Source organism: Halichoeres trimaculatus, unplaced genomic scaffold (assembly GCF_033239565.1).
Source record: "Halichoeres trimaculatus isolate MK-OKI-2021-1 unplaced genomic scaffold, fHalTri1.1 fHalTri1_scaffold_18, whole genome shotgun sequence".
In the NCBI taxonomy this organism is placed as follows: domain Eukaryota; kingdom Metazoa; phylum Chordata; class Actinopteri; order Labriformes; family Labridae; genus Halichoeres; species Halichoeres trimaculatus.
Genome location: NW_027437196.1, coordinates 21,260,419 through 21,285,696, shown reverse-complemented (window position 1 = coordinate 21,285,696; position 25,278 = coordinate 21,260,419). Strand labels below are relative to the sequence as shown.

Below are 25,278 nucleotides of genomic sequence, written 5' to 3'. Positions count from 1 at the left end.
AAAAGTTTGATGGAACGTTTCGGTATGATGAAACGAAATTAGCTACATTTAATGACATAAAAACCTGAAAATGAGAAATTTACTTTAATGTATATGATAAAGCCCGTGCAGCCTACCCGAGGGCCGAAAAATCATACCGGATACTTGTTTTTGCTTAATGGTGGCATTGCTTATATTCATAACTTAACTTTAAACAAGTGTAATTGTCGAATTACTTGACATGTATTTAACCCATGGTCCTTACAGGAGTAAATAAAACACATTTGCGATATCAATGCAATCTCAATTAAAGCGAGGACTTTTATTTTGGAGCACATGCAGTGTGTATCCGGTCCCGGCTCTTCCTGATGTGCGTGGGGATATGAGATTCAGTGCGCAGGCAAGTATAACTCAAAGGAATTTATTTTGTGTTGCCTATCCGTCTGAGACTTTTGTGGTTGTGTTTCATCATTCAGGGCACAGCTTGTGGTGCTAATGTTGGCTTAGCACAAGGTTGCAGTCATGTCTACAGGAGGGATTCATGGGCTCCTCCTCAAACTTCATGAATCACTTTCAGAAGAAGACTCGAGAGCTGCTGCGCTCAAATGTCACGATATAGTCGGTGACTTGGGGCAGGAGTGCATGCTAGCACCAACCGAGAATGATTTAGGTAAGTCCTCAAAAATATCACGTCTTTATAATAACTTTAAAAACTCATGGAACGAGCACCAAACCCCATTCACAATCTGGTGATTCTAAGTAGCTTATACGCGTGTGGTTGACAGGCAGGTTGAGCACGTGCAGATTAAATTGGTCAATACTCCAAGAAGTTAATGCTTAGATCGGCGTGCTTAATTCACCCTTATTCTATCGGTAGTTGTTTTTTTAAATTCAGTTTTGGTATATTGGGACTGCATGCACCGCCAAAACTGGATCATGGTGGGCGTTTCGCTCTGCAGAGCATAATAAACAAACCACGTGATACTTTCAGAGTTTACTAAATGCATCTTACTCAGACCGACGTGATTTTACTTTCAATATATCCCCCCAGAAGTACAACCAACACCAACACAGATAGTTTTGGATTTCATTTAACTACATGATCGCCCCCCCTCCCTCCATTCCACCTGACTCTCTCTGTGGTTAAAAAGACACCTGCAACTGCTTGTAGAAATGTTGTCTGTGGTTTGGAAAAAAATAGATACAGTGCCTTCAAAACTATTCTTTAAGATCCTGTATAACCCAAATTCCAAAAAGCAGGACGTTTCTAAAACATTTGATGGTTCAAAGCCTTCTTAGCTGATAATAATGCAAAGACAATAAAATAAATTTTAAGAATAAAATAATGATTTTTTAATCAAATTTGATTATATTTACAGATGTGTGTCAACAGCTCTTTTTTTAAACAGCACTGTATATATTTATGAAGTTGTGAACCCAGGAGACCTGTTTCCGGAGTTTGAATGTAGAATGTTGTTTTGTATTGCCTGATAGAGGATTTTAGCTACTCAACATTTCAGGGTCTCCTTTGTCCCTAAACCTGTACCTATTGATTAGAATTAATAAAGCATCCACAGATGTGTAAGTTCCCCACGCTACGGACTCTTATGACCCCCAAAACCATCAGGGATGCTGGTTATGAACTATGAGCTGATGAGAAGCCAGTTGTTCTCTTCTTTTTAGAGAGAATGACACAGCATCCATGGTTTCCAAAAAGAATGTCAGATTTGGATTCATTAGACCACAGGATAGTTTTTCACTTCCCTTCTGTCTATCAGAAGCGGGCTTAGGTCCAAAGAAGTCTGGTGTTTATGGTTTATGTTCTTATGTTCTTTGCAATTTCGCTGTACTTGTGCAGTGACAAATAAAGTTCTATTCTATTCTCTATTATCTGGTTGCATATCCTTTGGATGCAGTCCGATCTTGCATTTGTGTAGTAAATGTAGTGATAAACTGTGTTCACAGGCAGTGATCTTTGAAGTGACTTTGAGTCCATGCAGTGATTTCTACTACAGAAACATGCCTGTTTTAAATGGAGTGCTTCCCAGGGGCCTGAAGGTCATGTCTGTCCCATTATTGATTTTAGTCCTTTTCCTTTTTGTGCAGTGATTTCTCCAGATGCTCAGAACCTTTTAATGATTTGTTCAATGTGCCGTTCTCATTTTACTTCAAGGAACCTTATTCTCAAACTGGTGAACTATTTCCCGGCATTGAATTTAATATTAGTATATATTTTACATCAAAAAGTAAAAATCCCTTTCTACAAACATTTAGCACAGTCTCACTTTACTGAAGACTGAGGCATGTATATTTATTTTTTCTATTATTGTTAAGATTTAAATATGGGCGTTAAGATGTTCTCTTTATCTGATTCCATCCTTATTCTTAAGCTTTGCAGACATCCTTATTGTTCTCAAAAGACCATGGACTGCTCGTCTTCCTCAGGAAGTCCCTGCCATCAGATGAGGTAGAAATGATATAACATTGAATGAACGGTAAAGCCAGAGAGCAAAATGAATCCATATTGACAGAAACTTCTCTTTTCCAGCTGCGGGACACCAGAGTCGACATCTTGTGTTTTATGGAGAAATTCTTGGACAGAGTCTCTCCAAGAGTCAAAGGATGGGAGAAGACATATGCCATTGACATCAGAGTAGGTTCTACATGTAGAAATCGGTGCAACTGTATTTTATTAGCTTTCTTTGCTTAGAAAATTACAAATTGTTCCGTGGCTTATGACACATTTGTATGTGCATGAGGAAGAATTTGAAAAGTAACCGAGAAGTAGCCTCTTATTTCAGATTTATTTAATATTATACCCCACAAACAACACTTTGATATATTACAAGAAATACCCTAATAATACTGTCTTCATAAAAAGTCATTTAAACATTTTGTCATTTATTTGATCCTTTTCTTCTTTATGCAGGACACATGCATGGCTGTGTACACAAAGGAGAAAGTGGCCAAATGCAGGACCCCAGCTCTGGAGCTCCTCATTAAGGCTAGTCTCTTTGCACCACAAGTGCCATTTTAGAGCAGTGATCCACCGTCCACAAAAGTTCTCATTTACGTGATTTATTGAGAGACTTTTTTGTTTTATTAGTGTACATTTTATTATTAACTTACATGCTAATTGGACCTTGTTTTTGCAGGTTCTCTATACCACGAAGGTGTCCACTGTGGCTGCAGAACTTCGAATCTGTGACATATTCAATAGATTTTACAGCGAGCTCTGTCAGAAGAGTAAACTGTCAGATTCAGGTGAGTCTTTAGTTCTAAAAAATAATAACAATTAAGTTAATTTTACTCACATTTTCCCATCCTTTCCGACAGTCCTTGGAAAAATCTATGAGCTGCTGGGAGTTCTTGCTGAGGTTCATCCCAGCGAGATGGTGAACAACTCTGACAAACTGTACAAAGCTTATCTCGGAGAGCTGAAAGAGCAGGTATGTTCACAGGGGACACAGCAAAGACAGCGAGAACTTTCTGTTATTTTTTTTTATTTACAGGCAGTTCACTGTTCTTCACAGGATTTTTTTTTTCTGTTGATCCTGTTCTGGGTAAATGCAGCCAGTTTAAAAATGATAGTAAATGTGTGAGTTTGATGAATTTCAGGATTTATTTTTCATGTTTCAGATGACCTCAGCAACGAAGGAACCGAAACTCCTTGTTGTTGCTGGATGTTTAAGAGGAATCACAGCTCTGATGGTCAACTTCACTGAAACCGTGGAGGATGGTGTGTGTGTGTGTGTGTGCTTGAGTGTGTTTGTGCATGTTTGCGTGTGTGTTTGTTGTTCACATATTTGGTAGTCAATATACCCATATATGAATTTGTCAATGATGAAATCTACTAATACCATGTATTGAGGACAGAGTCAACAAGTACTTGAAAAGTATATAAATAAATATATTTGTTTTGCATTTACAAAAAAAATTAAAAAGCTGTTTTTAAGTCTGCATGTTGACTGAACTAGTGCTCCACTCGCAGATCCAGTCATGTCTAAAGACATATTTCAGTATGCAATGAAGGCCATCAGTCCCCAGGTAAATGTCATTAAATTTTACTTTACAGCCCAGGCTTTCAGTTAACATAAAAACAAGCATTTGAAATACTTCCGCAATCCACAAAAAGCTAAAAATTTTCATGGGCACAATAAGGGTTTGAAGTATCTCATGCATAAAATCCACAAAGTTGTAAAAGTGTTTTTGTGTTTTATAATTTTTTGGCTTCAAGTTTTGTTCTGCATTAAATATTTTTGTTTTTTGTCTATTTTTTTTCAGTGTTTTATTATATATTTTTTAGTACAACAATTGAAATTTCACAATTTTTTTTTTCATTTTGAAGAGGTTGAGCTTCATGTAATACTTTGTCAGACTTCTTTATTATATTATTTTTTGTGCTTAAATTTTGTTTCTAATGGAGTATGTTTAATTATTTGCATTGTATTACTGTCTTAGAATTTTTTGCAGTTCAAATGGATTTTTAGGTGATTTGATATTTTTCAGTTTTTCAAATGTGTTTTTTATCATAGCAGCTAAAACTATCTCTATGTCTAAGCCAAGGAATGCTATTTAAAAATTTCCTAAGGTCTTTCAGTTTGATAAATATGTTTATTGCCGCACTTAACGTAAACCACTTGTGTTTACTGACCCTGTCTTTGTGTTTTAACATGGCATGTTCTTTCTGTTCTGTCGTAGATGGAAATGACTCGCTATGCTGTCACATTTGGTAAGTTTGACCTCCAGCAGAATAAAGACAGATGCACTGTTTAAAAAAAACAATGATAATTCTTTGACTGCTGGTTTAGTTTGCTATACAGTCGTCATCCTGAGTAACGCCACTTGTATCATGAGCCATGTGCAGTTTTATTGATCACTTTTCATCATCAACAATTACGTTAAGCATCTTATTTTGCTGCCAGAGGAGAAACTGGGCAAAAAAACTGCTCTTTAATTTTTCACCAACATCCAAATTGCACTAACTTTTACAGCTGTTCTTTGCATCTTTGCACCCAGCATTCATTCCCTTTAAACATCATTGTACCCTGTATATGTTTTAATATTTAATGTGTACTTGTTCCCCTTTTTGTTGCTCACATTTTGTGCAGTGAGCTTGTAGCCATCTGTCCCTAAAACTTATTAAAGATTCTGTGAGATGACATCTTCTCTCCTCCCACAGCCGGGCTGCGGCTGTTTGCCCGACACGCTGCCCAGTTCAGCAGCTGCCTGATGGATCACTACAGAGCTCTGTTTGACGTCATGTCCAAGCTCTGTGGACACATCAATGCCGAGATGAAGAAGACGAGTTACAGCGCACTGGAGGCCTTCCTCAAACAGGTCAGGCTGACAGGCTGTTTGTCTCACCAAATATGTTTGTCTTTCCAAATAAACCTCACTTTTATTCTGTGATCATTCAGGTTTCACTGCTGGTGGCTGATAATATCGAAGAGCACAAAAGCAAGTTGAAGTTCTTCATGCAGAAGTTCTGTGGCATCATAAAGACAATGGACTCGACTCATAAGGAGCTCTCCATTGCTATACGTGGATACGGATTCTTTGCAGGCGTACGTTTCATTATCTGCTTTGCTTTAATAGTGACACCAAAACTTGCGTCATGGTTTTTCTAAATCAGAGAATGGACCGTCAGATCTGTGGTTCAGTTTTCTCCATCCTGACCTTTCCAGGGATGTTTGCATTTTAATTCTGGGTTGAGATTACCCACTCCTGTAGTGTGAGGCTCTTGGATCTGTGTTTTTATCAGTTAGTTTTTAAAAGTGCTTGGTTAATGTAAATATGTCTTTGTGTTTTGCTGTTTCTGTACAGCGTTGGCAAATTATAGGATTATAATTTGTTGAAAATCATTTTTTTCTCCTTCAGCCGTGTAAGAAGGTGTGCCCACAGGACGTGGACCTGATGTACACGGAGCTGATTCAGCGCTGTAAGCAAATGTACCTGACTGAATCTGATGGAGAGGACGACAGCTTCTACCAGCTGCCCAGCTTCCTGGATTCCATCGCCAGCGTCCTGATTCACCTGGACAAGGTGAGATACAAAACACACACAATCTGACAAACTTCAAGGATTTCCAGCCTTTCAACTTCTGCAGAGAAGCATCAAAGACTCTCCTCTTCCCAGTGACCATCTCTCTCTGTTTTGTGTCCATGCTCTCAGGTCCCAGAGGTGTACACTCCTCTGCTGGAGCGCCTCCTGGTGGTGCAGATCGACAGCTTCCCTCAGTACAGTGAGAGGATGCAGACTACGTGCTGCAGGTCCATCCTGAAGGTTCTGGTGGCCATGGCCTCTAAAGGACCAGTTCTGTGGAGTTTCATCAGCTCTGTGGGTGAGTCCATCCCAGGTCCTTGAAGCGCTAATTTAGAAAATGAAACATTTAACAAAAACAGAGCATCCCCTTGCAGTGCTACATTAGCTGTAAGAAAACAAAAGAGCCTGCAAGAGATCCCTCACACCTCACAGTTTGACAGTGGTAAAGTTCACAGGGACAGTCTCACTTTGCAGGGGAGGATTTTCATGCACATCAGGACCAAATCACTGAACATATTACCCAGCATTGAAACACTTACAAGCTTTGCACAGGAGCTACATTCATTTACATTTATTTTTCTTTCATAGATTTATTGTAAACTTCTTGCTCTTCATGCTTAAAACATTCACTTTGTCCGCCTTTCAGTGCACCAGGGCCTGATTCGCGTCTGTTCCAAACCCATCATGGTGTCTGAGGTCAGATGGATGTTTCCTTCACTGAATTCACACATGTATATTTAATCAGCTGTATTCTTTATTTTGGTGCTATGCTGATTAGAAAAATATTTATTTCTCCCCTCTCAGGATAAAAACAGTGCTCCTTCCTCAGAGGTTCGAACTGGAAAATGGAAAATTCCCTCCAGTCAGAATTACCTGGCCCTGTATAAAAACCTGCTGGACTGTGACCGGCTGAAGGTGTGTTGTTAGTTTTTTCATACATTTGTTTATTATATAAAAAAAGCTGTGAACATGCTCTATGTATTTATTGACTAGTACAACTTTAAAATCATTTATGGGGATTAAGCTGCCTCCTCTATTAATCTAAATGTTGCAGTAGTGCTTCAAAGGTTTTCATGCACAGATATTTGAAGGATTTGAGTTGGTAGTCAGCATTATACTCACTAAACTGGAGCAGGAAAGATAGTTTCATCAGTCTTATTTTATGTGCACAGTATTTCTTTTGTGCACTCAGAGTAACTTTATAATTTCTGCTCATGCTGTGTTTGATCTGCTGCAGCACTCAGGGTTTTTGGACGGAGCTTTTGAAAGTCAGAACGCTGCTCTCCTCGCTCTGAGTCGTCTCCTTTACAACGAGCTGGTGAAGTCAATTCTCAGGATTGTAGAGAAGTTGGACTTGTCTGTGGAGAAGGTGACTGCAGGAGAGGAGGTGAGGAGACTTCTCAGATCTCACTGATTACAAAGTCGATGTGAGGAGCACATAACATCCAGGTCGGCTGGTAAAAACTACATGATGATCTGTCATCATGATCATGTCCATAAAACTCCTTCATTTTTCAAGGGAGTTTTTTTTAAGTCTTATGAATTTTTGCATTTGGAACATTTGAATTGTTTCCTCCTTGTCTTTCAGACTCCAGATGATGCAGCTCATGCCCTGCCCTCCTCAGACCCCACAGCTCACCTGTTACCCAATAAGATCAAAGACTTCACTGCTTTTATCAACCTGGTCGACTTCTGCAGGTAAAGTTTTTTAACTCCTGCTTCATGATTAAAATCTAAAATGTTCTCTAAAGTTTTCCGCTTTAAACAGCAAGCATCCACACCGCTCAAACAGATTTTTAAAATAGTCTCTTGAAATAATTTGTAAAGTGCTGGAATGATTTGTATTACATGATGATAACAAACATGTTAACATGCTTTGATAATTAACAGGGGCCAGCTGCTAAGTGAACACTCAGCTTTCTGTTTATTCCTTCATGCAGATGTTTGATTGGGTGTGTATTTGAGTGGGTAGTCATGTGACGCATCAGGGTTAAGGCAATTTATTTTAGTACCCACTGACCTTAAAGGTCAGATATGTCTGACCTGCCTCCACTTTTTTCATTATAAAATATGTCTTTACTCTTTTTGTGATCACCACAGTATGAGAGGTTTGTTCATTGTAAGGGTTAGAACAGCAGAGACTTACAGACTCCCTCGTTGTTGATTGTTTTTTAAACAGTCCAGCTTTTAACCTTCATGAGGTCATATTTCTGTATTCCTGTCTCACTGTGGTTGAGTAACACTTAAAGTCACTCATCCATCACAGTTTGGCTGCAGCTACTGAAAACTAATTTAAAAGAAAAATCCAAAGCTTTTGAAACCTTGACTTTGCACTTATTTATTTTTTTATTTATTTTTATGTCTTTTCTACATTCTATGGATTTGAAAGACTGACAGAGTACAAAAAAGTACAATTCCTTGAGTACAGTGGTCCAGTCCAGTTGTAATTTACCTTGCAGAACACAGAGGACGCTCATATTCTATTTTAGATTCAAGCTGTAAGATGTATCACAGCTCTTATATGTGCGAAACACAAGGTTTTATGATCTGCTCAGTGATGAAATGTGTGACCATGAAGTAAAACAGATCAACCAGCGATAAATCTCTGTGTGGACTCTAAGTTAAAATGAAGAAGCCTGAGTAAAGGCGTCTGATCAGTTTATCAGACAGAGATAATCACAGAAGAGAATTAGGTGAACTTTTCTGCTGGCTCCAACACAACATGCAGCTTCCTTTTTATCTCCATTTTTTGACTCTCCAGTCTTGCAGTTTTAAAAATCTTTAAATTTGCAAAAGAATTCAGTTTCTGAGCAGGTTTTGCTCTGGGATATAATGTTCACATCAATGACGTTGAAGTAGTGTCTGTATACTTCCGTCCTGAAAATGTCTGTCTGAACACTTCTCCTTTCTTGCTTTTTGCAGCGAGTTGTTGCTGAATAATCACGTAGAGTACTTTCAGTCCTGGGTCTATCCTCTAAGCCATGAGCTCATCCTCCACTCCATCAGAAACCCGCTCGTCAGTGGATTTTACAAACTGCTCTCTGTCAGCATGAACATTTCCAAGAGAATCAGATACTACCAGGTGCATTTTATTTTCCATTTTAAGTTTGTCTCTGCACTTTAGTCGAGAGGATAGGACGCTGTTAGAGCAGGAAACTGCAGGTGACATGATAGGTCTGCAGGTTCGATTCAGACCGGGGTGTAGACTTCAAGGACTGTAGTCTCTTTTAGCTTCCTAAATGGGGTTTGTGATCCATACGTCAGGCCAAAGTGATGCTCCAATTCATATTTTTTACATCACATTTTAAAAAGTGGTTGACGATACCGAACATGGGAAATGTGTGTTATCCCAGGATGAGACCACAGGCTGCTCTGAGAGGCTTGTTTGGAAAATAAATTGAGTATTACATGAGAGGGATACAAGATGAGCCTGAATCAGAACATTTCCATGTGGTCATTCTAATCCAAAGCATAATAAACATCATATTTAACATACTAAACACCCAACAGACTGTTATCTTCAGACTTTGTAACACAGCAACAGCAAATGAAGGTTTCTAAACACAGCAGCCTGAGATCAGTAAAGGATTTAATCTGTGAGGCCTACAAATAAAGAAACTCAGAGGAAAAGTAGTCACATGTTGTGCTCTCTTCTTAAACATCAAATAAAATGATGAAATCTTCTTCCTGAAACAGGGAGTCGGTCTGCAAAGCTCCTCGCCCCCTGAGGTTGACTCGGTGAAAAGCGCCAGCTTCGCTCTCTTCTCCAAGTTTGGAAAAGAGGTAACGTTTCTCTTCAGTCTGTCCTGAAGATGTAATAAATGTGAATGTGGTTAAAGATGTGACTGACGTGGTTTTCTTCTAGGTGTGTGTGAGGATGAAGCAGTACAAAGACGAGCTGCTGGCCTCCTGCCTCACCTTTGTCCTCTCACTGCACCACAACATCATAGCCCTCGACATCAAGGCCTACTGCCCAGCTCTGGAGGTGGGATGGGTTTTACGTGTTTCTGCACAAAGCAAGCAAGATGTTTGGAGATGTTTCATTAAGAAAATCACATGGAGTGAGTCAGAGTCTGTGAGCAAAAACAGCAGAGCAGCAGTCACTGTTAGCTTGTGGTTTCGTGCATGGTGTCACCCAGAGATTGTTTTGGATGAGCTGAAACCTCGGTCTGTTATGTAAGTTAAAAACAAAAGGTTGTTCTGCACGAATGAGCAGAAACATCTCATCCTTCATGAAGTATAAAAAGAAAATTACAACATGGATGAGTACAAGGAGTTGAGACACCAAAAAAAAAAAACAGGAAATATTCAGGCTACACAGTGAATTTTCAAACTGGGTAAGTGAGCTGCTGTCACCTTTTATCCTTGCAATGCAAAACGAAGATTTAAGATCTGTGCAGATTAGACAGACACTGATTGATCTGTGAGAGACGCTCATCAACTGTTCTGTGTAGTAATGTCATGATAAAGCGTGTCTTCTTTAGCATTTTCAAACATCAGTGTCAGCCTCAAACGTCTGCATATGAAACAGAGTAAAGAGAAGAAGCTGTCAACATGTGAGTGAGTTTAAATGGAAACCTCAAAGAGCTGATGTGGTGAAGAAATGTGTATTTTTGTGTATGTGTGTGTGTGTGTGCACTCCAGGCAGCTCTGAAGTTGGGTCTGAGCCATGTTCCACTCGCAAACGTAGCCCTGGATGCCCTCGAGGACTGGTCCTCCCACATCCCCCCGGAGACGATGGCCCCGTGCTACACCAACATCCTCCCTCTGCTAGACGGATATCTGAAAACCACGTCCACTGACAGTAAGACCAGAGAACAGAGTTCACTTTACTTATGAAGGATACCAGAAATTTGATGCTCTGATGTCTCATGTTGTGGATTCTCTGCAGACAAAGACGACAGTAACTGGGAAGTGATGTCCTCTGTGTCTTCAAGAAATGATCGAGGATACAGCAGAGTGTTGACGCGACTGCTGAAAAAGTCCAAAGAGCTCACTATGGTACAGGACATAGGAGAGGAGAGCATAAGGGGCTTTGTATTGAAGTTCTAATTTTTAACCTTCGTGAGGTCATATTTCTGTATATACTTCCTGTCTCACTCTGGTTGAGTAACACTAAAAGTCGCTCATCCATCACAGTTTGGCTGCAGCTACTGAAAACTCATTTATAAGAAAAATCCAAAGACTTAAAAAATTGACTTTCCTTTTATTTTTAATTTATTTTTATCTATCTTTTCTACACTCTATGGGTTTGAAAGGCTGAGCAGCCTGTGTAGAGTCTAAGTGACAAGGAAGCAGTGTGAGTAAAGGTGTCTGATCAGTTTCTTAGATGGGGACAACAGCAGAAGGGAATAAGGTCCAATAGAAAGTTAATTCTGGAGTCCAGATGGACAATTACTTTATAATCTGAGTTATTTCTATTTTGACTTTTATCTTTTTTTTTTCTGTTGGCACCAAAACAACACATCACTCTCTCCTCATTCTTTGATTTTGCCCCACTGTCACACCTCTATGCATTACAAGGCGCAATAGTGCCGTAATATCCTGCCTGAAATGATGGCATATGAGAAACTAACAGAACTCACTCCTGCAGATTCAGATTCAAGTCATTTATTGAAGAAATTTAAAAACTTTTGCATCTATCTATAATCAAAAACACTCACAAAATTAGAAAACAAGGTCAAGATTAAAAATATGCAAAAGGCCTCGAATTACATCTGCAACAACAGTGAATAGAGTCATATTTAATGTAACTACAGAGAAAAGCTGTGCTGAACTGAGAGGTCCTGTGCTGAAGCTCACCTGTTGCTGTTGTGTGCTCGTAGGAAGATGCTCCTCTCGTTGCGGTGAGGCTCAGGGTGGTCAAGTTACTCGGCCACCTGGGAGGGAAGCTGAACAGGAACCTTGTGGCTGGTGAGGATTAATAAAACTGATGGTGTTGTGCTATGAGAGGACAGATGTTTAGGCTGAGAGCTTAGAAATGAAACAATTTGTTTTTGTTCATCAGTGGTGTCATCAGAGGAGATGATGAAGAAATTTGTGGCATGGGACTCAGAGAAGAGACTCAGCTTTGCTGTACCGTTTGCTGATATGAAGCCAGTCATCTACCTCGATCCATTCCTCCCTCGGATCAGTGAGCTGGCTCTGTCCACCAGTGACCGACAGACCAAAGTATGTCCTCCAGTCTCAATGAGGTTTAACTACATGTGTGAACAACATAAGACTGTTCTCTGGGTGTAAAGATTAGTGACATTTGTAACCAGCCTGTCTGTGTTTGCTGCAGGTTGCAGCCTGTGAGCTGCTGCACAGCCTGGTCGTCTACATGGTGGGAAAAAGTGCTCAGATGGTTGAAGGGACAAACACTTTACCCCCCATGTACAAGCTGCACAAGAGGCTGTTTCCCGTCCTGCTGCGTCTGGCCTGTGATGTGGATCAGGTAGAGTGTTAACATGTGACTGATCTAAGGTCTAATAGATCAGAAGAAGCTTTGTTTAAGAAAATATAAATGCTTATAGCTGAAGCATAATTGTTTTCAGTATTTTTAGGCCCTTTTTTTTTATCACTTGTTTCAGAATAATTGCAGTATGTTTCTTAAACTGTGTGGCGTGAAATAGGTTAAATGGCTGCATTGCAAATTATCATCTACTGCAGCAGTTTAAGCAGAACCACCTGGACATCCCTCTCCCCAGCTCCAGTACCAGCTCCTCCTGTGAATCCTTAGACTTATATTTTCTCTTTGGCTACTTTGCAGCTACTGTCTTAGTCAGAATCGATGCACTTGACGTGAGATCAAGTCAAAGAGTGAGCCTCATTTGAGACTAACGTGCGATTGATTTAGTTTACACAGAAACGGTGCATTTAGACCCTTCGACTGTGATGACTAGGTAGAATTTTATCTTTCTTTTCTTTTACACATGTTGGATCTAAAAAATAAAGATAATACATAAAACAAAATAATACTTCTCTAAAAACTCAGACATCACCTTCATGAGCTCCTGTTGTGTTGATTATATTGTCATCAGCCTTGGTCAGAGAGTAAATAATGATGTTTAATGTTGTGTACTTAAACGTCCTCCCCAGGTGACCCGTCAGCTCTTCGAGCCTCTGGTTATGCAGCTGATCCACTGGTTTACAAACAACAAGAAGTTTGAGAGTCAGGATACAGTCGCTGTCCTGGAGGCCATCATGGTGCGACTTTTTTTGGGAATTTGAAATAAAACTTGATGCTCTATTTGTGTTTTTTTCTGACTGCAGTGTTGTTTTTTCTTTCTTCTGGTTTATTTATTTGTGTTTTCTTTCTTCAAGGATGGGGTGGTTGACCCGATGGACAGCACTCTCAGAGACTTCTGCGGTCGCTGCATCGAAGAGTTTGTCAAATGGTCGATCAAACAGACGACTCAGAAGCAGCAGGAGAAGAGCCCTACGAACATGAAGTCTTTGTTTAAGCGTATCTACAGCCTGGCTCTGCATCCCAACGGCTTCAAGAGACTCGGTGCAGCTTTGGCTTTCAACAGCATCTACAGACTCTTCAGGTACCATAGGTTTATCCCTCTGTTTTGTCTTTGGATGATTACGTTAAAAGATGAAACCTTTCAAATCAGTTCATATGAACAGTGAGTTGTTTTTGATAAACCAGCTCATATTGTTGTTTTATTTCTGCAGGGAAGAAAGTTCACTGGTGGAGCAGTTCATCTTCGAGGTTCTCGTCATTTTTGTTGAAAGTCTGGCTCTGGCACACTCGGACGAGAGATCCCTGGGTAAATGTGCTCAAACTTAAGATTTAAAGGCAGGACACTCAGAGTCACATGTCAGATGTATGGACATGGAGAAACAGTTCTTATGTTTTTTAAAGAACCTTATTTTCATTTTGATGGACTCAACAAACAAGGATGTAAACCTTTAACAGATGGTTTTAAAAGTAAAATGATAGATATGGTAAACAGTGTGTCTGAAGCTTTTCCTCTGTTCTCAGGTACGCTACAGCAGTGTGGCGCTGCCATCGATCACCTGAAAAGAATCATCAAACAGAAAGCTCCCAGCCTCAACGAGCCAAGTGCAAAGAGAAGAATCCCCAGGTCGGGGCTCTGCAGAGATAATTTGTTGCTTATCAACAACATCTTCTCATGACAAACATTAGCGGACCTTTGATAAACATATGGATAGTTTTTTTAATAAGATGATAAGGACATAAAAATGACAGTGGCAGGCAGCCGAACATCCAAAATTCATGTTTTTCTCCACTGTGGGTCTGTTCTGTTTGTCCGTTAGGCTGAGTTCGTTAGCTGAACATTCAAAGTGTTAACTTTGTTTCTTACCTGTAACAGGTTAAGCTTGGGTACAAGTTCTCACTGCCTTCATGCCAATTTCTTGTTTTCATTGATCCTTTCTTTCCTTTTCTCCTCGCAGTTTTAAAAAAGCAGCTTTTAGTTTAGTTAGAGTTTAATGAAAACTTTAACTTGCTGATAGCAGCCTCTCTAGTTTTTGAAATATTTCAAAGAGAAAAACATCAGAACAGCAAGCATTAAAGAAAGTTCAACATCAAGTGAAAGTCTCCTGATTAGAGAAATTATTTGGTTCAGCAGGTTGATGGCACAGGTATAGAAATATTTAGTAATGCATGTTGGTGCAGTGAGCTGACACATGAGTGATATTTTTGAAAGCTCAACCAGCTACAGTAAAGGTAAAACTCAGTGTAGGCACAATGTGTGCTGCTTCATGATACTGTGATGTTATAATGATCCTATGAAATGCTGAATTGCTCAAAAACACACATATTTTCCTCTTCTTTCAGAGGCTTTCCCCCCGATGACAAGCTGAGCCTCTCTGACGTGGTTTTATGGCTGCTGGAACAATGCGGCCGGCCTCAGACTGAGTGTCGACACAGATGTATGGAGCTCTTCTACGAGTTTACACCTCTCCTCCCAGGTGAGCGATCCGAGCAGGTGCTCCAGCTTCACACACATATCATTCACCTACACTCTGTATGACTGACCTGAAACACACACAAACTCATTAATGTGTGTTTGTGGCATCAGGGAAGAAGTCTGCTCCTCAGTGGATGGACGGCATGCTAAAGGAGCAGGGTGTTGGATTCCTGATCTCGCGGTTTGAGGGAGGAGGTCTCCTCTCGCAGCCCACCCTCAGAGACCTGAGCGGTCCTTTCAGCGTCAGAGCCACCCTGCAGTGGATGGACCTGCTGCTGGCTGCTCTGGACTGCTACAACACCTTCATCAATTTACACATTGTCAGGCCTCACCACTTGATGAGTGAGTCCTGTTTCTTCAAGTGTTGCAGGATAAACTGATAAAATATGGGTCAGTAAGTCTGGGTTTTTTTCTGACAGTCTTGGTAGTAACAGTAGTTTTTTCTTTTTGTGTCTGAAAGATTTGAAAGAGAAGTCGACATTCCTGAAAGCTGTGAGGTTCTTCCTGACTGAGCTGGCAACTCGTGGCCTGGCAGCAGCAGAGAGCTGTTTCCCTCACGGAGGGAGGATGTCTCACTTCAGCCCGAGAGAGGTTGATCAGTACAACTTCAGCAAGTGCTCCATCATCGTCCGCCTGCTGGAGTTCTCCACCATGATCCTGTTGAAAGGAGAGCAGGACTTTTGGAAGGTATTGCTGAAGTTAAAGACACTCACAGGTCAGAAACACTCTGACTCTTTGCTCACTGTTTGCTGTCTTAACCCTCAGCTGCTGGAACAGGACGTCTTTGTCTCAGCGCTCTTTGAGCTGACAGCGCTGGTGGTGTGTGAGCCGTCATCTGTTGGCTTCAACATGGCCGACGTAGAGGTGATGAAGAACCTTCCAGAAGTGTGTGTGCCTTTACTGAAGGCGCTGCTGGCCTCACCTTACAGTTCTCGTATTGAAAGCAGTCTGCAGGCGAAAATCTCACGTAAAAAGTGAGTTTGTCGCCGCTGTGTGCCTCAGCTGTGCAACCGTCATTTAAGATCTTTTTTTTAGACATGCCTCTTGACTTCTGAGCCTCTTCTAATAAACTTTTCAAACTCTGATCACTGTGCTGTTTCCTGCAGTGTGGAGGAGCTGTGTGCTGTGGACCTCTACCACTGCAGTGCTGTGAGCCATCAGGACAAGATGGAGATGATTCTGTCCTCCTGCAAACAGATCCACAAAGCAGGCCACCTGAACTCCGTCCTGCACAGTCAGGTAGACAAACACATATGATCACGTTTCATCAAACTGAATACACTCTGCAGTCAGCCATGATTGAAACAGACACACAGATATTTGAAATGTAAAATATAGTTCCAGTCATCTCATGTCTTACTGCTTTTTCCAAAAACAAAGACCTTATTTGCCGATATAAGATAAAAATGGTCCCACACAGTGGAAACCAAACTTTTCTTTCGGGCTTCGTATCACAGTGGCTTGAAGGATAGAATTATGCTTCACTCTATGTGCTCGACACACGTGCTGAGGCATCAGTGTTGCCGGACCCATCACTACTAAAAGGTTATAGACATTAGGAGTTTCCTTTGTGAAGATGTTTGTTTGCAGAGTGATGTTTCTTTGAGTTCTTGGTACAAACTCCTGTTGTGTTCTTACTGAATTAAAGGATGCCGTCTATTCCAAATCCCTGGGCTCCAGACTTCTGATGATGGTGTATAAAGGCATCGCTCCAGGTGAGGACAGGAAGGCGCTTCCATCTTTGGACATCAACACCAAGAGGCTTGCTGACGGCCTGCTGCAGCTCTCCTTCTCTCTGAGTGAACAGGTGAGTAATACCTGATTAGAAGGCAGGTCATGTGACTCTTTATCCCTTTTGGGCCATGTCCACACGTTGCCGGGTATTTTCAAAAACGTATATCCCCCCCTCGTTCGTTTTTAAAAATACTTTCTTCCACACGCAGCAGGTGAATCCGCCGTTGAGTGCAGCTCCAAGCGTGCCAAACCCATAATGGGCAGTATTTTCCTGACGTAAAACCCGTGTCAGCCAATCAGAATGAGCCCCCGTTATTCAGCTGTGATGTTTAAGAACTGAAAACTCTGTTTACCGGCGTCTACACAAAACCATGAAACCGGAGTTTTCCAAAATCTTCACTTTGGCCGGAGTTTTTAGAAAACATCGTTTTCGGTGACGAAAAACTGCGGTTTCGTGTGGACGACAGGCGTAATCGTATAAAAATGCATTTTCCTAATTACCCGGCTACTTGTGGACATGGCCTTGAAGTGATTAGCTCTGTGTGTTTCTGTTCTCAGTGTGTTTGGTACTTTTAGTGTTTTGTATTGTTTTAATTCACTATCGGCTGTAAAACACATCGTTCTTCAGGGTGGGCTCTACTCTTTTAATAAAGCTGCTTAATAACTTTGAATTTAAAATATTTTTGGTGAAAGACAAGGTCAACTGATCACAGCAGAAAACATTGGATTGGAATAAAATCTTGCTCTTTATTATTTCTGAAACCATGTGAGGGGATGATATCAGACAAGTGAAGCATACCATTTTCAAAAACAAGTATTCACAATGAGTGACACATGTGAGTGTTAAATAATAAGATGGAGCTTTATGTCAGAAAAGTCATGTTTGTATGCTAAGAACAATATCAGCCAAACTTCAAAAAGAAAATGGGCTCAACTAAAATTTCTCCACAGCAGACCACAGCGTTACTCTACATATTTCACCAGTTCTTCTAATCTATGTATTTTCTGCTCCCGTGTGTCTGTGTTCTCTGCAGAGTGAGCAGCTGGTGGAGTTATTGTTGAACACCATCATGCTTTCTGTGCCCATATCTGGGAGTCACAGTCACAACTTCCTGAGCTTCTCACACGGCGAGTACTTCTACAGCCTCTTCCAGGCGACGATCAACACCGAGCTGCTGAGACATCTGAACACCACTGTCCCTCGCCTCATGAAGGCCTCATCTCAGAACCCCAGCATGGTACTCAGGCCCTCGCCTTGTTTCCTACAAAACTTTAACAAATATTTCTGTGAAGGAGTGTCAGTGTATGCAGCAGCTATTAGAGTGAAGTTCCAGCATTTTGCAGTCACCTGTTTAAGAATCATTCTCAGCAAGGCCATTACTTCACCAGATTTAAGTGAAATGTGAACATTTACAAGCTCAGGAAAATGATTCTTGCTCCATTTTCTATCCTTGACTCCTCGTTCTCTGTTGTTGGTTTGTCATCAGGTGAGTGTGTTGCTGAACGGCATGCTAGACCACAGCTTCAGAGAGCGCTCTGTGAGGAAGACTCAGGGGAAGCAGCTGGTGGAGGAGGTGCTGAAGAGATGGGACAACCTGAAGTCTTGGTGGGAGGGATCGTCCTCGACTGCTGAGAGCAAAACAGCCACTCTTCTGCTGCTCTCCAAACTGTTGCAGGTAACTACTGCCTGGTCAAAGGAGAAACAGCATGGTTTTAAATACATGGTTTAATGATACAAGTAAAAATGTTTTAATCTGATTTATTCTCGTTGAGTAAATCCCTGAGTGTTGCCATTATTCATTTGTAGTTTGATGGAGTCTAAAAACTTTTCCTGTGCCATGTTTTCCTCCTCGTCAGATCGACTCCTCAGTCTGCTCTGATGTTAACCACGAAGCCTTCAGAGCCGTGTTTTCCACGTTCACTCTGCTGTTGGTTGACATGACTCTGCCTCTCAACCTGAAGGTAACAGAGTGTCTGTGTCTGTACTGTACAGTCTTAACCTCTTCTCTCTGTTTGTGTTATGTTACAAGTTAAAGCTGAAATGTGATTTTTTCTCACAGTGTGTTGTCTCCTCCCTCCTCAGAGTCAGGCCCTGCTGGTGTTGCCTTTTTTCACCGTCCTCCCCGAGGAGCCGCTCGCTGAGCTGCAGAGAAATCTGGACGCTCTAGTGGCCTCTCACTTCCCCATGACGTCAGACGAGTTTGCTAAAGGCTCGCTGCACAGAAACAACTACATGGACTGTGTCAGGAAGGTAAAAAGCAGACTCACCTGTCTTTCTATCAGATTTCTGTAACATCTTTAACCAGGTTATCCCTCTCTCTTACTGTTTTGTTTTAGCTACTGGATGCTCTGGAGCTCTCTCAGAGTCCTCTCCTGCTCAAACTGGTGGCAGGAATCCTGTGTCGAGACAGAAAACACATCATGGAGGAGAACTTCCAAACCTGTTTCCAGAAGATTGCTAAGCGGTGAGTAGCATCTGCAGTGCTTCATTCATGAAGTCTTTTATTCAAACATGAATTTACTAGTGCTGTCAGGCAATTGAAAAAAATGATCTGATAAAGTACAGGATTTATAATTAATGAATCAAATTAATCTCATTTTAATGAAAAAAAATGAAATCCAGGACATTACAAAATTGTTGTGTGTGACTTATCAAATGAATATACAAAGAAGGGTAGATTTTTAAATCCACATTTTATTGGTGATTGAATAAAGCCTAAGTCAGGGTATCTTGTCCAAAATATTCTATATTCTATAATGATATGTCAGGCTGGAGCAGCTTTGGTGATATGAACTTTTTTTTTTTACACAAGCTAAAAATAGCTGTGTTTTTGTTGACTGCCTGCCTACCACTACTACACTACTACCACGTCATGTCTATAGACGGCAATTCGATTGCAACTGTATACTGTGTCTATTGAAGTAAATTGTGTTTTGGCTGCGGGAGGCGAGATTTGGCAGAGCTTGTCGAAATCATTCTGGTAAACTACTGTGGGTAAGAGTGGTGTGCTCTTTGGATGAGACATCAGCATGGATATGAGGAGAAGATGTGAGATGACAGAAATAGCAAATCGCTGCAAGTCAGAAAGTTCAGACAGCTCACGCTCTAACTGAGGATGTGTCACAGCAGATCAGAGAAAAAGAGTGGCGCGATAGTGACAAAAGATGAAAGAGATCATGAAGGGGATCAAAGGGTGGAGCGCCCGAGATGAACCATGCTCCATCCTTTGATCTTTTATCAAAAACAGGAAGAGAGGCGTAAAAGAAAACAATATTATTTGGGTCTTGAAAGATCATTCAAGATGCTCTGTAAATGGCTGGCAGCCAATGAGTCAATCTTGCATTAATCTTTATGACGCCCTAACTTGTGGTGTAATTAATTAATCTAATTAACACGTTAAAGTGACAGCCCCAGAATTTACACCTCCTTCTGCTGTCCCTCTGTTTGCAGGTCGAGCCCTGAGCGTCAGCTGCAGCTGCTGTGTTCGGTCTATCAGACGATCCAGGTGGGTGATGTGCCGATGAGCTTCATGCTGCAGGGCATGATGGACCGAGTCCTGCTGCCTCTGGCATCTCACTGCAGCACCAAGGCTCTCAATGATTTCTTCGTGGGGAACATCTCTGACATCACCGCTTTCATGCTCAGCCGCTTCACCAAGGTGTGCTCCTTCACTTTGTTAGTTTGGGGAAAATATTTGAGTAAAGGTCGGAGAGATGATCACAATTTGAATATGATTTAAAATCAAGTCAAACTTTGTGAGGTGTGGTGTTCTCTTTTGGATGAAGGATGTCAGTTTAATGGATCAGTTTAATTTTTCTTGCACTGCGAAAAATAACTTTTGATTCATTTTATTTCAGTCAAACGACACAGCATTTGAGACTCAGCTGCTGAAGAAGAACGGCTGCTTCAAGCTGATGGAGCTGCTTTATTCTCGCCTCCCTAAAGAAGAAATTTACTCCAAGGAGTCTCGCATCAACCAGGCGTACTGCGGCATACAGAAAACTGAGGGCAATGAGCTCTCCAAGATGCTCATCAAGTACGACTTATCAACACCCTCATACCCAAATATCCCATGACTGTCGTTCACTTTGAATTAATGATGTTTTTCTCCAACAGGTCCTGTTTTGAAGCCTTCACCGAGAACATGGCAGGTGAGACTCAGCTGCTGGAGCTGAGGAGACATTATCACTGCGCTGCGTATAACTGTGCCATGGCCGTCATCAGCTGCAGCTTCAGCGAGCCCAAGTTTTATCAGGGCTTCCTCTTCAGCGAGAAACCAGAGAAGGTATCGACAGCGCTGTGTAATAAACTCTACATAAACACATTTCTTCTGGTGCTGGTGTTCATGTCCATCTCTCCTGTATAGTCTCAGTTCATCCTGGAAAACATCATTGACGTTGGAAGGACCTACAACTTCCCCATCGAAATCGAGGTGTGTGTTTAATTTAGACGCACTTGTTGGTTAAACAGATTATTTATGATATATTCATTTATTTCATCATCCTTGTAGGTGCCACTGGAAAGAAAGAGGAAGTACTTCATGATCCGTAAAGAAGCTAGTGAGGAGAGCGGAGGTATTTACTGCCAATCATGTCACATACGACTTCATCAACCTTCAGGACTAAATCATAAGTCCTGCACTTTAACTGAAGGTTTAGTCTATATCTTTTTACAGGTGTCTACATACCTGTAGATATATTCATTAAAGTCATTCACACCTAAAGAGCCAGGGTTGAAAAATCTCAGGCTTTATTTGAAATGAGGTGGAACTGACCTTAATGATCCCAGCATCACAGAGCCTTGTTCATGCCTGTTGATGATTTAGTTCGTCGTGGTTTCCACAGAAGCTCCGGTCTATCTGTCCTCTCAGTCGTACATGGCCGACAGCAGCCTGAGCGAAGAGATGAGTCAGTTTGATTTCTCCACTGGAGTCCAGAGCTTCTCCTACAACTCCCAGAATCCTGAGGGACACAGACGCAACGTCGCCAAAAGAGTCAGTAAGATTATAACTTTTATTTTCAGTTTGTGTTTCAGATGTTTGTCCAACCTGCAAAGAAGGCAGTCAATATGTCTTAGTGAAAGGTTTTTATTCTAGGCTTTGTTTGGAGGTGGGGTACAGTCAATGAGTGTAACACACTGACAACCCATAACAACAATATCATGGGATAATACATCACCATATCTGATCAAGTGATTGAAACAGAATACTTGTAAAGAGCAGGATTTCAGTGAAACAAACTGAAAAAAATCTATTGAAAGAGCCTTTTTAAACTCTTTTATTTTAAAATGTAATTATTTGGAGCTCCCTTTATGTTTTCTCCTGCCCTGGTTCTCGACATTGATAGGGAGGATGTTTTTTTTTTTTTTTAATCCGTCCAGGATCCCGAGGAGACAAGCCAGCATCAGGACGCGATGGTGGATCTAGAAATGGATGAACTGAATCAGCATGAGTGCATGGCGTCTATGACTGCTCTCATTGGACACATGCAGAGGAACAGCATCACCCCCAAAGTTGAACAGGTCAGTGCCACGCCTTCTCTAGAACTTTTCTAGTTGTGTCCACATGTGAGGAGACCCTGAGTAGTCTCAGAGCTCACCTGGAAGGATTATTTATTTTATTTAACCCCACTGCTATAGGATCCTCCAAGAGGAGCGGGAAAACACCTCAGGAGAGACATGTTTGATTTTTTGGTCTGCTGCCTTTGCTGATTAACCACATTGAGTAGAAGGAGATGGATAGATGGAGAATGGAGGTGTGGTCATCAAAGTACTCGTCACATATTATGAAGAGCTTCAGCTACATTTTCTAGCCGGATCAAACTCTTCAAGTTTGATCCAGAGGTAATTTATATGAATCAATCAACTTTAAAAAACAAATAAAACAAAAGTTGCTCTATGACTAAACAATAACAACCCAACCTGAGAGGCCCCTTATTTCAGCAGATTAAAGAATAAATGTTATCTCAGCTCTTAATTTAAAAAAAAAATCACAGCTATTTAGATAAAGCCTGCATGACCCAGCAAATATACAGTCATAACATTAGACATTTAATCAATTATCAGCTTGAAAAATTGCTCTTTTTTCAGGAGAGCTTTGACCAGGAGCAGCAGGCCAGATCTGATTCTTCACATCATTTGAAACGCCAGTGTTGGCAGGAGCTCAAACAGAGAGCTGCTCTGACTCAGTGCAGCAGTCTCTAAATTCAGAGCTTGATTTCTTGTTTTTTGATCAAACAGGGAAACACATCCCCTGACCTCCCTCCATGGATGAAATTCCTGCACACCAAACTTTCCAACCCAGCGACGCCTCTGAACATCCGACTCTTCATCTCAAAGCTGATCATCAACACAGAGGAGGTTTGTTTTCTTCTCTGCTGATGTTTTTCTCTCACACTCTGCTTATTTTATTTGTCATGGGTCTTTGCTGCTGATCTTCCAGGTGTTTCGACCGTATGCTAAACACTGGCTGGGGCCGCTGCTGCAGCTCGTCGTTTCTGAGAAAAACGGAGGAGAGGGGATTCACTTCATGGTGGTTGAAATTGTGGTCATAGCGCTCTCCTGGACGAGCATAGCCAGCCCAAAGGTATCTGATGACAAATACATTTAAAGAGAGCAAACAGAAATCAGTGATGTGTATTTTTATGGTTTTACCATGATTTAACTGTGGCGTTGCATCTCAGGGTAACCCCAGAGATGAAGTGCTGGCGAACCGTCTGTTCGAGTTCCTGATGAAGAACAGTTTTCACTCTAAGAGAGCCGTTTTCAGACACAACCTGGAGATCATTCGCACGCTGGTGGAGTGCTGGAAAGACTGTCTGCATGTGCCGTACAGGTAATGTGTGCTCACTCGCACTGAGCAGGTGATGACTCAAGCCTGAAACACTCTGAAAACAATCTGTTCAGGTGCATGTTTGCTGAAGGTAGAGCTGGATGCAGAAACCCAAAAAGATCTTTGGTGTAGGTTGTTCCTCTGTTGAGCATGTTGTCGTGTTTTTTTGTTTTTGATAAGAGCTCTTTGTTTGTGGCTTATCTGATGGTTGAATAAGACATTTTTTGAAGTGCAAGGGCTCTTATAGCAGATTAAAACCCTGCAGTACAGCTTCCTCTTTATCAACCACCCTGATCTGTATGTCTTTGTTTTTCCTTGTAGTTTGATTTACGAGCGATTTTGTGGCAATGATCCGAACAGTAAAGACAACTCTGTGGGACTCCAGCTGCTGGGAATAATCCTCGCCAACAACCTCCCTGCTTATGATGCCACATGTGGCATTGAGTACGACAGGTAGGAGCAGAGGTTACGCTAGATTTTTTAATTGTCTGTCATTTTGACAGACGGGATTGTAAAAATTTGTCATTACAAATAATGATCCATCAATTAAAAAAATTGATGTTGATATCTATGATTTATATATTTTAGCATGTCATCACAAAAACGACTCAAATACAACTTGTAACTAGGGGTGCACCGATCACAGTTTGCTGGCCAATCACCAATCTTTAAAAAGCCTGACCTGCTGATACAGAGTTAGGCCAAGACCGATTCTTATGTTTTATTTTTTATAACTGACAGCATATACCTTCAATGCTCCAATCTTATTTTATCTTATTTTATCTATCTTATTTGAAAGTCATTGAACAATACCTATAAAACAATAAAATCTTTATGTTTTATGTTTAAACAACCAATAAAGTGCCCTGAGTTTTAGGTCTCAGAGCAAAAAGCAACAATGGCTGGCTGTCAGACCTTCCTGGAGGTACATAAGATCAGTTTCATTTGTAAGAATGGGGCGATCGCCAACCCCCCAAAATTGAGGAAATTGGCATCAATTGATTGACTGACCGATCGATTGGTGCATGTTTACTTGTAACATTAATTATGCAGGGCTAGGGATAGGTACCGAATTAGGTAGTTTTATAGGTACCGACCTAATTCAGTCAAAAGTATTGGGTATTGATTCATGTAACATCAAAAGGTACCATGTTTAGGTACCGAAACGCATCCTTGTGACTGTGAGGCAGCGAGGAGTAGGTTATTTTCCATGCTGGTCATAAACACAGCATTGCAAGGTTATATACTGAAGAATAAATATGTCAAATTGAAAAAAATCTATACTTAATCATTAAACAAATTGATATTTTTCACCACATAAACACAAAAAAAGTACCGAAAATTGGTACCGTTGAGTACCGGTACCGATGGCCAGGTACCGGCCATCGTTACCGTATCGTTTTAAATTTGAAAGGTACCCATCCCTATGCAGGGCAATTTTATTGCTTATAGGCAGAAAGAGGAAAAATAATAATGATACGGACCCTGCTGTCGACAGCTTTGTAAAGCAAAAAAACACCCTCACAGTTGGCAGAACGCGCTTTTATCAATTAAACAGAAAAACCTGAGAACTGTTTTCACAATAAGTTTCAAGTTGAGTTTTTAGCCAGTTTTTTTTTTGTGTTCCAATTTGCCTGAGCTTATACTTTTCTCCTGGGCCTCATGGATTGAAAGTGGATGCACATTTTAGCGTAATTGAGGTCATGAAGCAAGAGTGCTGCAAAGGAGATCAGCATCAGATTATGTGATTTTGCCTCAGACAGTCG

General features: G+C 41.0%; 1 protein-coding gene across 1 annotated transcript in view; it reads left to right on the top strand.

The window, feature by feature from the left end:
• Positions 1–317: 317 nt before the first annotated feature.
• prkdc (protein kinase, DNA-activated, catalytic subunit) overlaps positions 318–25,278 on the top strand; it is a 42,691-nt gene continuing 17,730 nt past the window's right edge. Inside the window, exons 1-52 of the mRNA XM_074693099.1 lie at positions 318–379; positions 456–649; positions 2,370–2,446; positions 2,528–2,632; positions 2,909–2,983; positions 3,135–3,243; positions 3,316–3,428; positions 3,619–3,718; positions 3,971–4,026; positions 4,681–4,711; positions 5,162–5,319; positions 5,400–5,546; positions 5,860–6,024; positions 6,154–6,322; positions 6,671–6,720; positions 6,829–6,939; positions 7,262–7,411; positions 7,613–7,722; positions 8,947–9,106; positions 9,721–9,807; positions 9,890–10,009; positions 10,669–10,828; positions 10,916–11,025; positions 11,850–11,937; positions 12,032–12,195; positions 12,308–12,460; positions 13,105–13,212; positions 13,330–13,556; positions 13,687–13,781; positions 13,997–14,099; positions 14,816–14,949; positions 15,060–15,290; positions 15,409–15,635; positions 15,714–15,922; positions 16,055–16,187; positions 16,597–16,755; positions 17,717–17,920; positions 18,170–18,358; positions 18,540–18,644; positions 18,766–18,933; positions 19,020–19,147; positions 20,134–20,341; positions 20,541–20,719; positions 20,800–20,968; positions 21,050–21,115; positions 21,194–21,257; positions 21,528–21,676; positions 22,063–22,203; positions 22,921–23,040; positions 23,123–23,266; positions 23,364–23,515; positions 23,834–23,965. Coding sequence (XP_074549200.1) covers positions 502–649; positions 2,370–2,446; positions 2,528–2,632; positions 2,909–2,983; positions 3,135–3,243; positions 3,316–3,428; positions 3,619–3,718; positions 3,971–4,026; positions 4,681–4,711; positions 5,162–5,319; positions 5,400–5,546; positions 5,860–6,024; positions 6,154–6,322; positions 6,671–6,720; positions 6,829–6,939; positions 7,262–7,411; positions 7,613–7,722; positions 8,947–9,106; positions 9,721–9,807; positions 9,890–10,009; positions 10,669–10,828; positions 10,916–11,025; positions 11,850–11,937; positions 12,032–12,195; positions 12,308–12,460; positions 13,105–13,212; positions 13,330–13,556; positions 13,687–13,781; positions 13,997–14,099; positions 14,816–14,949; positions 15,060–15,290; positions 15,409–15,635; positions 15,714–15,922; positions 16,055–16,187; positions 16,597–16,755; positions 17,717–17,920; positions 18,170–18,358; positions 18,540–18,644; positions 18,766–18,933; positions 19,020–19,147; positions 20,134–20,341; positions 20,541–20,719; positions 20,800–20,968; positions 21,050–21,115; positions 21,194–21,257; positions 21,528–21,676; positions 22,063–22,203; positions 22,921–23,040; positions 23,123–23,266; positions 23,364–23,515; positions 23,834–23,965 — 6,860 coding nt within the window. The 5' untranslated portion in view covers positions 318–379; positions 456–501. The remainder of the gene's footprint in view (positions 380–455; positions 650–2,369; positions 2,447–2,527; positions 2,633–2,908; positions 2,984–3,134; positions 3,244–3,315; positions 3,429–3,618; positions 3,719–3,970; positions 4,027–4,680; positions 4,712–5,161; positions 5,320–5,399; positions 5,547–5,859; positions 6,025–6,153; positions 6,323–6,670; positions 6,721–6,828; positions 6,940–7,261; positions 7,412–7,612; positions 7,723–8,946; positions 9,107–9,720; positions 9,808–9,889; positions 10,010–10,668; positions 10,829–10,915; positions 11,026–11,849; positions 11,938–12,031; positions 12,196–12,307; positions 12,461–13,104; positions 13,213–13,329; positions 13,557–13,686; positions 13,782–13,996; positions 14,100–14,815; positions 14,950–15,059; positions 15,291–15,408; positions 15,636–15,713; positions 15,923–16,054; positions 16,188–16,596; positions 16,756–17,716; positions 17,921–18,169; positions 18,359–18,539; positions 18,645–18,765; positions 18,934–19,019; positions 19,148–20,133; positions 20,342–20,540; positions 20,720–20,799; positions 20,969–21,049; positions 21,116–21,193; positions 21,258–21,527; positions 21,677–22,062; positions 22,204–22,920; positions 23,041–23,122; positions 23,267–23,363; positions 23,516–23,833; positions 23,966–25,278) is intronic.